Source organism: Magallana gigas, chromosome 8, assembly GCF_963853765.1.
Source record: "Magallana gigas chromosome 8, xbMagGiga1.1, whole genome shotgun sequence".
Taxonomy (NCBI): domain Eukaryota; kingdom Metazoa; phylum Mollusca; class Bivalvia; order Ostreida; family Ostreidae; genus Magallana; species Magallana gigas.
This window is the reverse complement of record NC_088860.1, coordinates 30,605,224-30,619,273: the sequence shown is the minus strand read 5'-3', so window position 1 is coordinate 30,619,273 and position 14,050 is coordinate 30,605,224. Positions and strand designations below refer to the sequence as shown.

Genomic DNA, 14,050 nt, shown 5'->3' with positions numbered 1-14,050 from the left:
AAATGTATTTATTGATAATATTAATTTAAGATCTTCTTCTATATACTTCCACAACAGGGAAAAATAAACACAATGCATGCATGGTTGTGGTGTTTATGAGACCCTCTACAAAAATTGTGAAATTCATGGCCTCTGGGTCAGGGGTCCAGGCTCATGAGTGGGGCCAATATGGCCATATATGGTTAAAAATGTATTTAATTTTAGAAAATCTCTGCAGTACCAATCGGACCAAACCTAACAGAAAGTAAACCCAAACTAAACCATGGGTTTACTTTCAGGGTTTACTCCGGGTTTACTAGAGTGGACTCAGAGTCAAAACCCAAACTAAACCCAGTGAGTGGACACAGAGAGGAAACAACCCCGGAAAGCAGACATTACATGTGTATTTGGAATATACAAGTGGCAAAAATTACAGGCAGTAAGATGGTAAGATAAAAGACAGCTATATATAGGTCTGTCACCCAAAAAGCAAATCCCAAGTAAACCCAACCCCAAATGGACACAAATTTTCAAAAAGCAGACCCAGAGTTAACCCGGAAAGTAAATTATGTTATAAATAACATATATCTCTGATGCACATATATTTTCAGTGAATGCAGAGACATAAATAATTATTAATTTATGTCTCTGGTGGATGTATAAATAAATTTATAATATTTTTGTCTATACTTTTACCGTATAGAAGGAGATAAACTTAATGCATTGTTAAAATGTCGTTTTACCTTAATTGATGCTTATTGAATTTCTCGGTTGTTAACTGATCAATATCTTAAAAAAAATCAGAATGTGTAAAATAATCAAAAAGAGCTATTTCTATTGAATAAAGAGTTTTAAAAGCAAGAAAGAGCGAGGAGAGACAAGGAATTAAAGAAAAGAAACCCCTTTTATACACGATTTATTTCTGATCTTTTTAAAATTAACATTCCATTGGAAACCTACATAACTAATTATGCATTTAAAGGGAGAAAACTCTGTCTGTAACACTTTTGAAAGTCCCGCCAAACATAAAGGCCGCTCAAGGGTTGTGAGACAACGTCTACATTTCCATTCTCGTCGTTCTTAGATTCTAAGATATAAAAATTGCATCTGGTTCAAATAATCAGTGAATTTGGTGAAATGTCACCCATATCTATACTCTTATTCTTCAATTTGCATTTTCTTTTTCTTTTACTTAAGCGGTCTTGTAATTTACCGCCATTTGCAATTTGTAAACAAAGCCGGAATATTAGCAAAACTTTATTTCAAGATCACCTATATATCCTTAATATTTGCAGTATGCATAGTTGAATATTATCGTTTATGATGTGCATAACTTAGAGACTCGCTCAAAATGTACATTAAACAGGTAAGGTTATAAGAAATCCTGAAAAGCGATAGCGTCTTATCAATTCATTGATGTTCGTCTGCAGGCCAATATGTGATCAGGAATGATACCTATACAGCAAAACTAGTCGACAGTGCACGCTACCTAACAGAAACGATACAGTGAAAATATCATATACACAAAGGTTATTTGGTTAGATATAGATAAAGTATAGGTGTATTGCATACCGTTGTGCATAAGGTATCTGTTAATTCGTGTACATTACATAATATATCGCAAAAATGATGTCTAAAGAATACCCAAAGCACTTGAAAACTTAAGCACATCATAGATTCTGTATAAGATACTGAATGTGTGAGACTTTTCATCAGTTGTACATTGAGTTAAATGATGATGACTTTGTTGGTGTTTATCATTGCAAAGCAAGTTATTGTTCTATAAAATATATGATTGTCATACTTGTCGCAGGGTCTTGAAGATATAAAAACTAAATCCCTGACAGTTTTCTATGATTGTTATATTGTAATAAATAATATAAGTATAAACACTCGCATTCACATACACAATTAATTCATGCACAGTATTGTTAAACTTTGAATTAAATAAAATAAATTAATAGTAAAAGTAATTCACAATGAATATAAATACTTTATTGTAATTGGAAGCTTAACAGAAATGGAGAACTTTGATTTAAAGGAAATGATGTACAAAATATTTGAGTAATGTATCTTGGAAAAGTTAAGCTCTACTATAAAGGGGGGGGGGGGTAGGCAAGATTTACAATTAATATTTATGGTAGGGATGGCAATTTATTTCAGAATTGCTAATCTGTCAATCATAACTGACCAATTAACCGGTTACTCATATCAGATATATCTCATAGTTTACTGTCAATAATGCAAAAGAAAGCTTTGTGTAAAAAAAAAAAAAAAAAGAAAGAAAGAAAGAAAAAAAAAGTAGATATTTAGTCGATATTTAAGTCATAATTTTACATCTAAATTATTCATCGTAAATTTCAAAAACTCTTAAACATTGTCAAGAAAAGACTTGAAATGAAATCCCTGTCGCAATTTCAAAGTCAGCTCAACTTATTTTTTACTTATTAGTAAATATGAACATCGAAATTGTATTTAAAAAATACTGATCTGAAGTAATTTGGTTTCAAAATCTCTGTATTGTTAAAGTCTGACTATTCACCTCAATTACTTTTTTTAAGGTAATTATCCAAGGATTTAGAAGTTACAGGGATCAAACCATTGTTGAGCCTTTTAGCCCAAAACACAATGTTATAGGTACAGTATATTTATTGTTCTCTTAAATCAAATGGTTCTTATTTTGCTTGATGATAATTGTTATTATTAAATTTCTGGTTTTGCAGTTGGCAGAAATGGGTCAGGAAAAAGTAACTTCTTCTACGGTAAGTTTAAATTGGCTCTGTTCTTGCTATTAGACTAAATGCAATGGTCATTAGTAGACATTAAGTGTTACTCTCAGGCTTATTCAATATCTTGTATTTGTTTGTTCACCAGCTATCCAGTTTGTCCTGTCAGATGAGTTTAGCCATCTTCGACCGGAGCAGAGACAGGCCCTTCTTCATGAAGGAACAGGACCAAGGGTTATTTCAGCCTTTGTGGAGATTATATTCGATAATTCAGATAACAGAATACCGGTAAGTGTAAAATGTCTGTTTTATCTGATTAAGACTCTCTTGCTGCAGATTTAATTTTTTTTTCTCTGTGATGATATTGCGAGATTTAATGACCGCCGTTGTCAAATAAACTTTGTTTTGTTTTTGTTACTGACGAGTTCATGAAACAAAAAAAAATTTAAAGATGAATTTGGTGTATGGTTTGATTTTTCTTTTAATCTTTAGATTGATAAAGATGAAGTAGTACTCAGGCGTGTTATTGGATCCAAGAAAGATCAGTATTTTTTAGACAAGAAAATGGTTACGTAAGTATTCTGTCAATTAATTTACGAAAACTCATTTGTATTTTGTGCATGCAATTACAAATGAAACTGACATAGTCATCGGAGATTCTCAGCTATTTCTTATTCTAATTTTGCAGAAAGGGCGATGTTATGAACTTGTTAGAGAGTGCTGGATTTTCTCGTAGTAATCCATACTATATTGTTAAACAGGGAAAGGTATTGTGGATTTTATTTTGGTGGTAAATACAGATAAAAAGGATTGTTCAATTTCAACTTCATTCATGTTTATATATTTGTCAATGGTACTGATCACGAAACTTTTAAAAAATTGGATTTTTAAAAATTTGTTTGTAGATTAACCAAATGGCAACAGCCCCTGATTCTCAGAGAATCAAACTTTTAAGAGAAGTGGCTGGAACTAAAGTTTATGATGAGAGAAAAGAGGAGAGTAAAGTAATTCTTAGAGAAACTGGTATGTTATTTACATTGACACTAAAGTTTTCAAAGCATGAAATCTTGCTTTGGTCAGTCTATTTACTTCAGTCTTGTATGCATGTACATTAGGACGAATGAAGTAAACTGGTGTTTATTGTATGACAATGTATGTTGAAGAACCTCTTTACCTAGATACTTGCACTGTATTGTACATGTAATATAGTTAGAATCACTTGTTACTACATGTATACATGCATCACTTTTGTAGAGGGTAAGAGAGAGAAGATCAATGATCTGTTGAAGTACATAGAAGAGAGGTTGGCCACATTGGAGGATGAAAAAGAAGAGCTTAAAGAATATCAGAAATGGGATAAGATGAGAAGGTACAGAAGTTATATATTTCAATGGAAAAAAATGTCTATTTAACAATGTGCAGCATGACTGAAGATTAAAAAAAAATTAATTTTTTAATCAGATACTACATGTATAGCATTTCCACTGACTTTAAACTTCAGTGTCGCAGATTTTTGTGCAGATATTTACACTATACCACAATGTACACTATTATATATGATCAATGTCTCATGTGCAACTTTGTTCTTTCACCAAACAGATCTCTTGAGTACACAATTCATGACCATGAACTAAGAGACACAAGGAAAAAACTGGACGAGGTATGAACAACAATTACCTTTTGTACTGTCAAAGTTAATATTAGTTTCATAGAAACAATTTACTGCAGTTCCAAGTAGGTTATGTATATACATGTTTTAGGTACTTTGGGAAAAACATTTTGTTTTGGGATATATTTGTATTTGTTTATTTACACTTGCATGACTTTATCATTTGACATGTGTACCAAATTTAATTGTTATGAATTTATCACTTAGTTGCAAGAAAAAAGGGACAACAGCGGAGCCATGACTCAGAAGATTCGAGACAAACAGCAGTCTACAGTGGATAAAGTGAAGGTAGTGTACCCTAGTCTAATTCATCCACATGAACAAGTTGTGATTATATGGAATATGAAACCATCAGGACTACACTGTACATGTACTTGCATCCAAATTTCATATCTTTATTCAGGCCATAACAAGAGAACTCCGAGATCTGAAAACTAAGATGCAGGGGGTGATGGAGGAAAAAGAAAATTTGAACTCTGAGAACCAGGAAGTGACAAAGCGCAGAGCCAAGCTAGAACTGATGATCAAAGATATCCAGGATGAGTTGGAGGGAGATAAAAGTGCTAGGGTATACATTGCTTGCTTTTAAAAGAGTTTGCATTTTTAGATACTGCTTTATCTAATTATTTCATTCATCATCTCATAATTTCAAACTTTTAAGCTACATTTTTGGGGGAATTCCTAATTGAAGCTTTTTAATTGAAATTTACTTGTAACTATCAAATATAAGCATATGCAAACAATTGATGAGTGATTAAAATCAAATTTAATTTACAATTTAGCTCAAATGATAGGAATCGTTTGCAATCTTGTTTCTATATGTAGATAAAAGAACAATCATGTAAAATGTTTGAGAAATCTTGTAACGTATCAATTTTTGCACGTTTGTGTTTGTAAATTTAGAGCAAATCGGAGGATGAGCTGAAAAAGATCAATGAAAAAATCCAGAAAACACAACAACAACTAGAAAACAACTTGCCACTGTATGAAGCTCAGAAACAGAGGGAGGAGAACTGTACCCAGCAGTGAGTATCTAACACAGATTTCTCAGTCATGATGTATGGTGTGGGGATTTTTTATTCCAAATTTAAAGAAAAATGATAAAACTATATAGACCATCACATTGAATATCTTTTCTCTGATATTAATGTGTTTGATTACTATGACTGTTATTTTTTTTATACGTTGTGTAGATTATCATTAGCGGAACAGAGGCGGAAGGAACTGTACGCAAAACAGGGCAGAGGAAATCAGTTCACCTCCAGGGATGATAGGGACAACTGGATTAAAAAGGAACTCAAATCTCTCAACAGGGCAATCCGAGACAAAGAAGAACAGGTTCATCTATCAGTTCATTATTTATTAATCTCATAAAGGTTAAACTTTAAATTAATTTTTTACTTATATAACAAAGGTTCTCCATACTGTGCCTGGAAAATTTGGACTTGCGCATGCACTACTATGAATTCCACAAAAGTGACTTTAATTGATACAGTTATGCCAGATAAAAATGATGTCTGATAGCTTGTGCCGTTAGTGTTAAATGCTCAGTGTGTGAATCTGATTCAGGTGAAAATTAGTTTTGCTTAGCTTCTAACAGCACGTGTTTTCAAAACAGATGTCGATTAAGGCATGTAAATTGAGCAGTTTTGTATTGTTTCGGTTTATCTTATTTAACGAGTATGCCATGTTCTGTATGTAGATTCGGAGACTGAGAGAAGATTTAGTGAATGATAACAAAAGAGCTGAGCACCTGGGAACTCAAACACTGGTAAGTTGGAGCTTACTGTGATTTTATAGACGCTACTTGAATGGAATTTATTTGTTGCAGGCAATTGGAAATATTTGCAAATTTTAAAGAAGTATTGAAGTACACTTTAAAATCTTTAAATAAATTCTCATAGGATTTGTAGTTCTAACTTTTATTTTTGTTATTTTTTTCTTTTCAGGAAATAAGCAGCAAAATTGATCAGAATAAGGACATCATTGAGCAGAATAACCGGAATTTCAATGAAATGAAGAAACAGAGGGATGCATTACAAAATGAAAGAAAGTATGTACATGTCAGTTATTCCCATGATGACCCATTGACTCCCGTATCATTGCTTGAAAGTGCAGGTTTTGTCACAATGTTAGAATCTAAAGGAATGTCTTTTTTTTTCCCCTTTACCAGTGTATTATGGAGGCAAGAAACATTATTACAACAAGAATTACAGAGTACAAGAGAAGAATTGAGTAAAAAGGAGCAAGGCCTGAGGTCAATGATTGGGAAGGTTAGTTGCTATTCAATATTAATTATCATTGCATACATGTGTCTGTTGGGTATCAAGAATATGTCTGAAAGTTTAGATTATTGAGGATTATTGAGGTGATGGTCTATTTAAACCAAATTTGACACATTAAAACCTGTACTTGCTGTATGAGCTTTTATATATGCAATATAATTTTCTGATTTGTTTTTGGAATTAATGTAAACAAAATTATTTTACAGGCCACCTTGAATGGAATTGACAGTGTTCAAAAGGTGCTGGATTCCTTCCGAGAGCAGGGAAGGTACATGGATGTGGTGGAAGGTTACTGTGGAACGTTAATCGGTCAACTAGACTGTGAAAAGACATTCTTTACCTGTGTGGAAGTTACCGCTGGAAATAGGTAATTCCTCATACAGTATTTAATTATCGCACGATCAAATTTTTTGTATAAAATAAATAATTGATTGAATTCCACAAAATATTACATTGATCAAAAACTTCTCTTTCAAAGGTTACAGATATAATGCAAAATATTATTGAGCTCTATAATGCTTTAAAAGCTCAATGTTTTATGTGTCGCTTTTAAAAACTTTCAGACTTTTTCATCATGTGGTGGATTCAGACAGGACAGGCACAAAAATCCTAACAGAAATGAATCGTCTAAAATTACCAGGAGAGGTTACGCTAATGCCGCTCAATAAATTAGACGGAAAGGAGACGCAATATCCCAGTACTAATGTAAGACATGATTGAAATCTGACTGCAGTGTCATTAAGAGCTGCACTTCTTGATAAGACCCTGCTTTGTAATGATTGCCATGTACATTAAGCTTTGATTTCCATTCTTAGGATGCCATTCCTATGATCAGTAAAATTAAATATGATCCTCGATTTAAACGTGCAATGTACCATGTCTTTGGGAAAACCCTGATTTGTCGAAACATGGAGACCGCCACCCAGATTGCTCGAACTCAAAACCTAGATTGTATAACATTAGAAGGTAAGGGAATGCTTCAGAAATTGAAGAACAGAGATGATTCATCTACTGACATATAAGATTCATCCACCACTAATTTCAATGATTCCACAGTAGTTGGTATAGACACTTTTATGTTAATAATTGTTGTGAATACACATTTACACCAATGGGTTCTCGCTTGTTTTAGGTGACCAGGTGAGTCGGCGGGGGGCCCTGACAGGGGGTTACTACGACATGCGTCGGTCACGACTGGACCTCCAGAAAGGGAAGATGGAGTACCAACAGAAGCTGGCCGTCCAGGAACGGGAGTACCAAGAGCACAAACAGAAACTAGAGGCCGTGGAGACCAAGATCAACAACCTGGTCAGTGAGATGCAGAAGATGGAGACTAGGAACAGCAAGAACAAGTAAGTCTAGTGACAGGTGGTCTATATAAAGGTAGAGCAAGTAAGTCGGGGAGAGAGGTACAGATTACACATACATGTAGTCTGTATGGACAAGTAAGACCTGCAGAAAGGTATTCTAGCTCTCTATAGCATTTATTACTAATAGATGAAGGATCCTGCATAGGAGGGATTAAGAAGAAATAATTATCCTTGTTATTTTTTGCAGAGATACTTTCGACAAAATGAGGGCAGATTTGCGACTTATGACCGAAGAAAAACAGGCAATAGAAAAATCTATGTCCTCAAAGGTATTTCTCTTTTAAAAAATCTAATCAAGTGAAATATGCAATGAGGTTAATTGAAGTTCAAGTGTTAAGTTGTACATTTTTATTTTTTTTCTCTCTTTCAGGAAACGAGTGTTGCTAGTTTAAAAGCCAGTTTAGAAACAATGCAGGGTTCAGCTGCTTCATTAAATGAAGAACTGGGATCTGATCTTCTGTCTCAGCTCAGTGTGGAGGATCAAAGGGAGGTGGACTACCTCAACGATCAAATCAAGAATCTCACCCAGCAGAATAAGGAGGCCCTGACAGAGAGAATCAGGGTAAAGTCTAAGATTCAGAGATTTAACTTTGGAAGTGTTTAATGTGTGGTGAAATTGTTAAAATGTGTGGGGCACAGTTTTGGTAGATGTTGTAATTGCTCCTTACATACTTCCCTGGTGAATTTACACAGTCAATAATCATTATATGTAAATGATATCTCAACATTATCTGTTAAACAAAATTTAAATATCCATGAATATTGGCCCCCAAGAAAAATTCAACAGTATTCTTGTTTCATTGAATTTTTAATCTCAGATTTATTTAACCTTAATTAAGGTTTGTTTCTACAACATCTATAATGAAGTTCTTGACATCAACAGTAATCTGATTTCATTCTGGGCGAATCTAATTTTTGAAGGAAAAATGTGATATGCTTTGTAGTTGGAGGGTGAAAAGAACAAACTGGAGAATCTGTTGCATAATAATCTGATGAAGAAGAGGGACCGCGTCCTCCACGACCTCCAGGAAGTGTCAGTGGCTGACCGGCGCCACAAGCTGGAGCAATACCAGACGGAGCTGGAACAGGAGGACGAGAAACTCACCAACTTCAAGGAGCAAACCAAAGGTAGGTGGGCCGCACAGAGGCAGGCCAAACAAAATGTGAATGGGAAGTTGTGCAGGCACTACTGGATTATGTTGTGATAATGATTTAATTTTTTGTTTCAATTTTACATGTATAATTTGATTTTTCTATTTTACATAATATAAAATATCAAGATATATGATATTGAAAATAATTCCCCCTTCTCAAATTGCAATAAAAAATTAAAACTCCGTCTACCACATTATACATGTATTTTCCGAATTTTTGCCTGATGAGTTATTGGTTAATTTTACTTGATCTTGCATGTATAAAATATTAAAATTTACACTTTGGTTTACTTGATAGAGTTGGATGCACAGCTTGAGAAGATGAACAAAGAACAGAAGGAAATGCAGTCAAATTTAGAAAACTGGAGGGTAAGACATAAAGATGCAAATAATGTAGCAAACCCCTTAAGAGAAGGAGTATATCTAATATCTATAATATCTACATGTATCTCATCGATTAAGATGTATGTCCATTAATAGGCAAAAGAGAAAGAGTATCAGGACAAAATCTCTGATGATGCAAAAGATCTGGAGAAAATGACAAACAAGCAAAGCTTGCTACTGAAAAAGGTAAGATGCTCGTTGTCAGGTGGATTCTTAGAGAGTAAGGTTTAAAATAGGTGTCAATCTTATTGTATGATGTTCGATGGTTGGTTGGCACACATAATTCAGATTACAATTATATTTATGAAAGTTGTTTAAGAGACCTATACATGATTTGAGATGAAAATTTTATTTTCAATTTTAATGTCCAAAATTGTGTATTTTGAATAATTCACCAAAATTTGAATGTTAGAAGTCAATTACAAGCAGGATATAGGGGAAAGAGGATGTAATGTAAACAAAGCTTGAGTCTTATATATATGTATGTTTACAAATACAAAAACTGATACCATGTGTTCACAAACTGTTTCATCAACCAAAAAAAGCAACATTAGATTGAAACTTACATCAATATCGCACATATGTAACAATAAAAGGACTTGAGTTTTGTTTACAAAACAAAGAATTTTAACCTGTGTTACTTGCTTGTAACTCGATATTTGATGTTCAAAACATTAAACACATCCATATTGACCGTTCTAAACTTTAAAGATGAAGAAATAATTTTTGAAAAATTTGAGCTAAAATTAGGAAAATGATCAGGTATGTATTAAATTGATTTGATTTTTTTGCTTACAGAAAGATGAATGCATGAAGAAAATCAGGGAACTGGGTTCACTTCCAAGTGATGCATTTGAAAAGTATCAGAGCTTTAACCTCAAACAGGTACCTTATTTTTTAATCTTCTTAATTCTCCTCTTGAAAAACTTGAATATATCCATGTACAGCAGACACAGTATGAACAGTTCTTGTGTGATTTGAAGGTTGCATTCGCTGGTGCTCGTGCTTCTAGTACTTTTAACTCTTTGTAAAATGTCTCTTTTCAAGCTTTTCAAAAAGCTTGAGAACTGCAATCAGGAGCTGAAAAGGTACAGCCATGTGAACAAGAAAGCCTTGGATCAGTTTGTGAATTTCTCCGACCAGAAAGAGAAGCTGATCAAAAGGAAAGAAGAGTTGGACAGTGCCCATCAGGTACACACTTTTTATTCATAGTTAATCAAACTTAAGTTAGAAATGTAAAACCAGTGCATTATAAACTGTCCAACACAGTTGTTCAGATACATTTGTATTAATGGAATTTTTTATGCTCTTTTTCCCCCAGTCAATTTTCTTTTGATTTAATGAACAGTAATTTTTTTTAAACGGTGTTCTGTAAAACATATAATATAGTGTTTGGTATTCTTCTTTTCAGTCAATTCTTGATCTGATGAACTCTTTGGACCAAAGGAAATATGAGGCTATTCAGCTTACATTTAAACAGGTTGGAAAATTTATACAAATAATAACTGTATATTTAAAATGTAATTGTTTCCTTACAAGACATGGTATTGTTAATCTCAATGAAGATGTTGAACTTGATCCTTTGGTATCATTGGACTTAGGACTGTTTATTTTAACTTTGTACTTTGTTATGCCCTGTAGGTGTCTAAATACTTCAGTGAGATATTCAAAAAGTTAGCCCCACAAGGTCATGCCCAGCTGGTGATGAAGAAGGGGGACACTGACCAGGGGGAGGAGGAGGACTCCCAGGACTCAGTGCCACTGGTGGAGCAGTTCACCGGGGTCGGGATTAAGGTGCGGACACACTGAGTTTAAAATATTGTACATGTTAGCGGCTCGTTCAAAAAGTGTTGATAAAAAGTTAAATCTGTATATTTTTTTCTGTTAGGTATCCTTCACCGGAAACAAGGCGGAGATGAGGGACATGCAGCAGCTGTCAGGGGGACAGAAATCTCTGGTGGCCTTGACCTTGATTTTTGCCATCCAGAAGTGTGACCCTGCCCCCTTTTACCTGTTCGATGAGATTGACCAGGCCCTGGACTCTAATCACAGGAAAGCAGTAGCAGGTAAATACTTGTAATATTTAGAGGGTTCTTTTTTCTGTCCTTGAACAGGGAAAGATATTTATAAATGCCCTAAATTTCAAGTTAGCAAAGAGGAATAAAATTCAAAGACGCAACCCTTACAGGTTATAAAATACAGTTGAACTTCGATATCTCGAACACTGATATCTTTGATAGAATGGACATGTCGAAGTGATTTGTATGTCCCAACAACCTATTTTTGAAGTATTTCACTCTTAATATCTCAAATACTTGGATATCTCAAAGTTTTCAAACAGTCCCATCCAGTTTGAGATAACAAAGTTTGACTGTATTGCTTTTATTTTACTGACATTTGTTAACTTAATGTTAAAAGTTTGGTGCTGGTGATTTTATATTCTATTGATTTGACACAAAAAGACAGAATCCTGGGAGTAGTACTTGCATAGAATAAGTTTCATGTTTTTTTATGAAGAACATTTGGAAAACTTTTGTCTTCTTGCAGACATGATTAATGAGTTGGCAGGGAATGCTCAGTTTATTACAACAACCTTTAGACCCGAGTTACTGGAGCATGCAGACAAATTCTATGGTGTGAAGTTCAGGAATAAGGTAATTTGATAACATGATATTGTTTCCTCTGTGTTTAATTTAAATCAAATTAAAAATAATTAGAAAAACAGGTATTTTACAAAATTTGCAATACACTAAAAGCTTAAACTATTGGTACCAGGGGGTATCTAAATAGACCTGTCGCAGAGTTCATCAATGTAAGGCTGTTATTTTGCTACCAGTCATTTGAAGTAAGTTTTTTTTTTTTGTTTAGTTGTAAACAAACTTAGATTTTTTTGTCTGTTTTAGGTATCTCATATAGAATGTGTCAGTAAGGAGGAGGCGGAAGATTTCGTGGAGGACGATACCACCCACGGGTGATTGACAGCCATTAGACACGCCCACATATACACCCACCGGCAGCTGAAAGAGTGCAATGTGCTCACCTCTCGATTCATTCGCTCCATCTCCAGAAAAACCCAAGACCAGTAAAACAAAACTGCTTGTTCTACTGGAAAAATCTTCATTAACACCAAGAGCAATTATTTTACAGGAAAATCTTTCAGGAGCTAGAGGGAACATGGATCACTTTAGTTTTCTTTTTCCTCCAATCATTCTAGTAAACATTTGTGTTGAATGTTGTTGAAAGTTGTCTTGGGATCTGAAGGATGTTTTTTTTTTTTTTGAATTACCAGTATGTAAATTTCATTGTCATGTGCTATACTGTGTACGTGTATGTCATTTTTAAGCATCAGTAGCATCTTTTAGCATGAAATTGATTTGTATTTCTGTATGATCAAATGTTAAAATCATTATCCCAGGCGCAGAATTTATTTTTAGAAAATTGTGTATAGACTGCAACAGTTTGATTTTGCAATTCCCAGTTATGAAATCTTTTAATATTTAAATAAAATCTATTGTACTTATTTGTATTTTTATTCAGCATCTGGTGATACAGGTTGTATCCTTATTATCTCTGGTCAAAGTCTGGAGTCAGAATACCTCTCTCCTACATGTGACTGTCTTCTAAACACATCAAGTATCATGAAGTCCAGTCTTCATGCCTCCTCTATAATGATACTTTTAACACTGTTCATTCAATTTGCTTTTACATTTTTTAAATGTCTAATAGGAAGTGAACATGAAAAAAAATAATTGTTGCTTAATAAATTTTAAAAGCCTTTTGAAACTTAAAAATGAGGTCTGTTACCTTTTTGTTTATTTCTATCAAGAGATTTTATCAATTTAACACTCTCGGTGAAAGGTTTATGGAGGTAATCCATTATTCCCCAGCATGCATCTGTTCTCTGACGTAGATAAGCCACATTGCTGCTGGTGACTGGGTCAATGTTGGAACTAGGCCAGTGTTTATGTACAGAGTTGATAAAAGTTAAGAAGAAAAAATATGCCTTGATGTGAAGAAAAATTTTGTGCACTGTCATGAGAAGACAAGGATTTAGTACATTTCTATAAATGAACCTCAGATAACTATTTATGATTTGTACAAAAAATGAATATACTAGATAAATTAATTTGTAAAATATAAGACCATCACATTCCAGATGTTTGTACGGAGAATCATGTGGCAGTCAGTGTTTACATAAATAAAATGCTGTTTTTAGATTTCAATTTAAATTAATATAAAATTGTAATTCCATTTTCTTTGTGGGGTTTCTTACCGTTACTTTTTATTTAAATGCCCTGGAAATTTTTCTGATTTGTTTTTTTTTTATACATAAGATCTTGATATGTACCTTTTGTTTATCCTGTCATGCAGAAGAATAACAGGACTAAGACACTTTTTAAAAGTCAGGATGCTGTGCAATGCACCTTGTGTGCTCATTTATGTAGCACACATAATGTTCAAACTCATAAACAAGAAATTCCCG

The 14,050-nt window shown here is 33.7% G+C and overlaps 1 protein-coding gene across 2 annotated transcripts; it reads left to right on the top strand.

Annotated features, from left to right (window-relative positions):
• Positions 1 to 1,176: 1,176 nt before the first annotated feature.
• Positions 1,177 to 13,088, top strand: LOC105321812 (structural maintenance of chromosomes protein 3). 2 transcript variants are annotated; one of them, XM_011420305.4, is made up of 32 exons: positions 1,177 to 1,345; positions 2,541 to 2,616; positions 2,703 to 2,741; positions 2,854 to 2,993; positions 3,198 to 3,277; positions 3,394 to 3,472; positions 3,611 to 3,728; positions 3,960 to 4,074; positions 4,305 to 4,365; positions 4,582 to 4,662; positions 4,778 to 4,942; positions 5,278 to 5,399; positions 5,568 to 5,712; positions 6,077 to 6,145; positions 6,324 to 6,427; positions 6,548 to 6,647; positions 6,866 to 7,026; positions 7,223 to 7,364; positions 7,475 to 7,625; positions 7,792 to 8,011; positions 8,217 to 8,298; positions 8,400 to 8,591; positions 8,974 to 9,157; positions 9,482 to 9,552; positions 9,664 to 9,753; positions 10,366 to 10,452; positions 10,615 to 10,758; positions 10,979 to 11,047; positions 11,209 to 11,361; positions 11,456 to 11,633; positions 12,115 to 12,221; positions 12,471 to 13,088. In XM_011420305.4, exons 1-32 carry the CDS (start codon positions 1,331 to 1,333, stop codon positions 12,540 to 12,542), a joined length of 3,612 nt encoding a protein of 1,203 aa, XP_011418607.1. In that variant the 5' UTR covers positions 1,177 to 1,330; the 3' UTR covers positions 12,543 to 13,088. The 2 variants fall into 2 exon arrangements, with proteins under 2 accessions (XP_011418607.1, XP_065924306.1); XM_066068234.1 differs by lacking the exons at positions 1,177 to 1,345; positions 2,541 to 2,616; positions 2,703 to 2,741 and having other exon boundaries at positions 2,943 to 2,993; positions 3,198 to 3,281; positions 3,398 to 3,472.
• Positions 13,089 to 14,050: the final 962 nt, after the last annotated feature.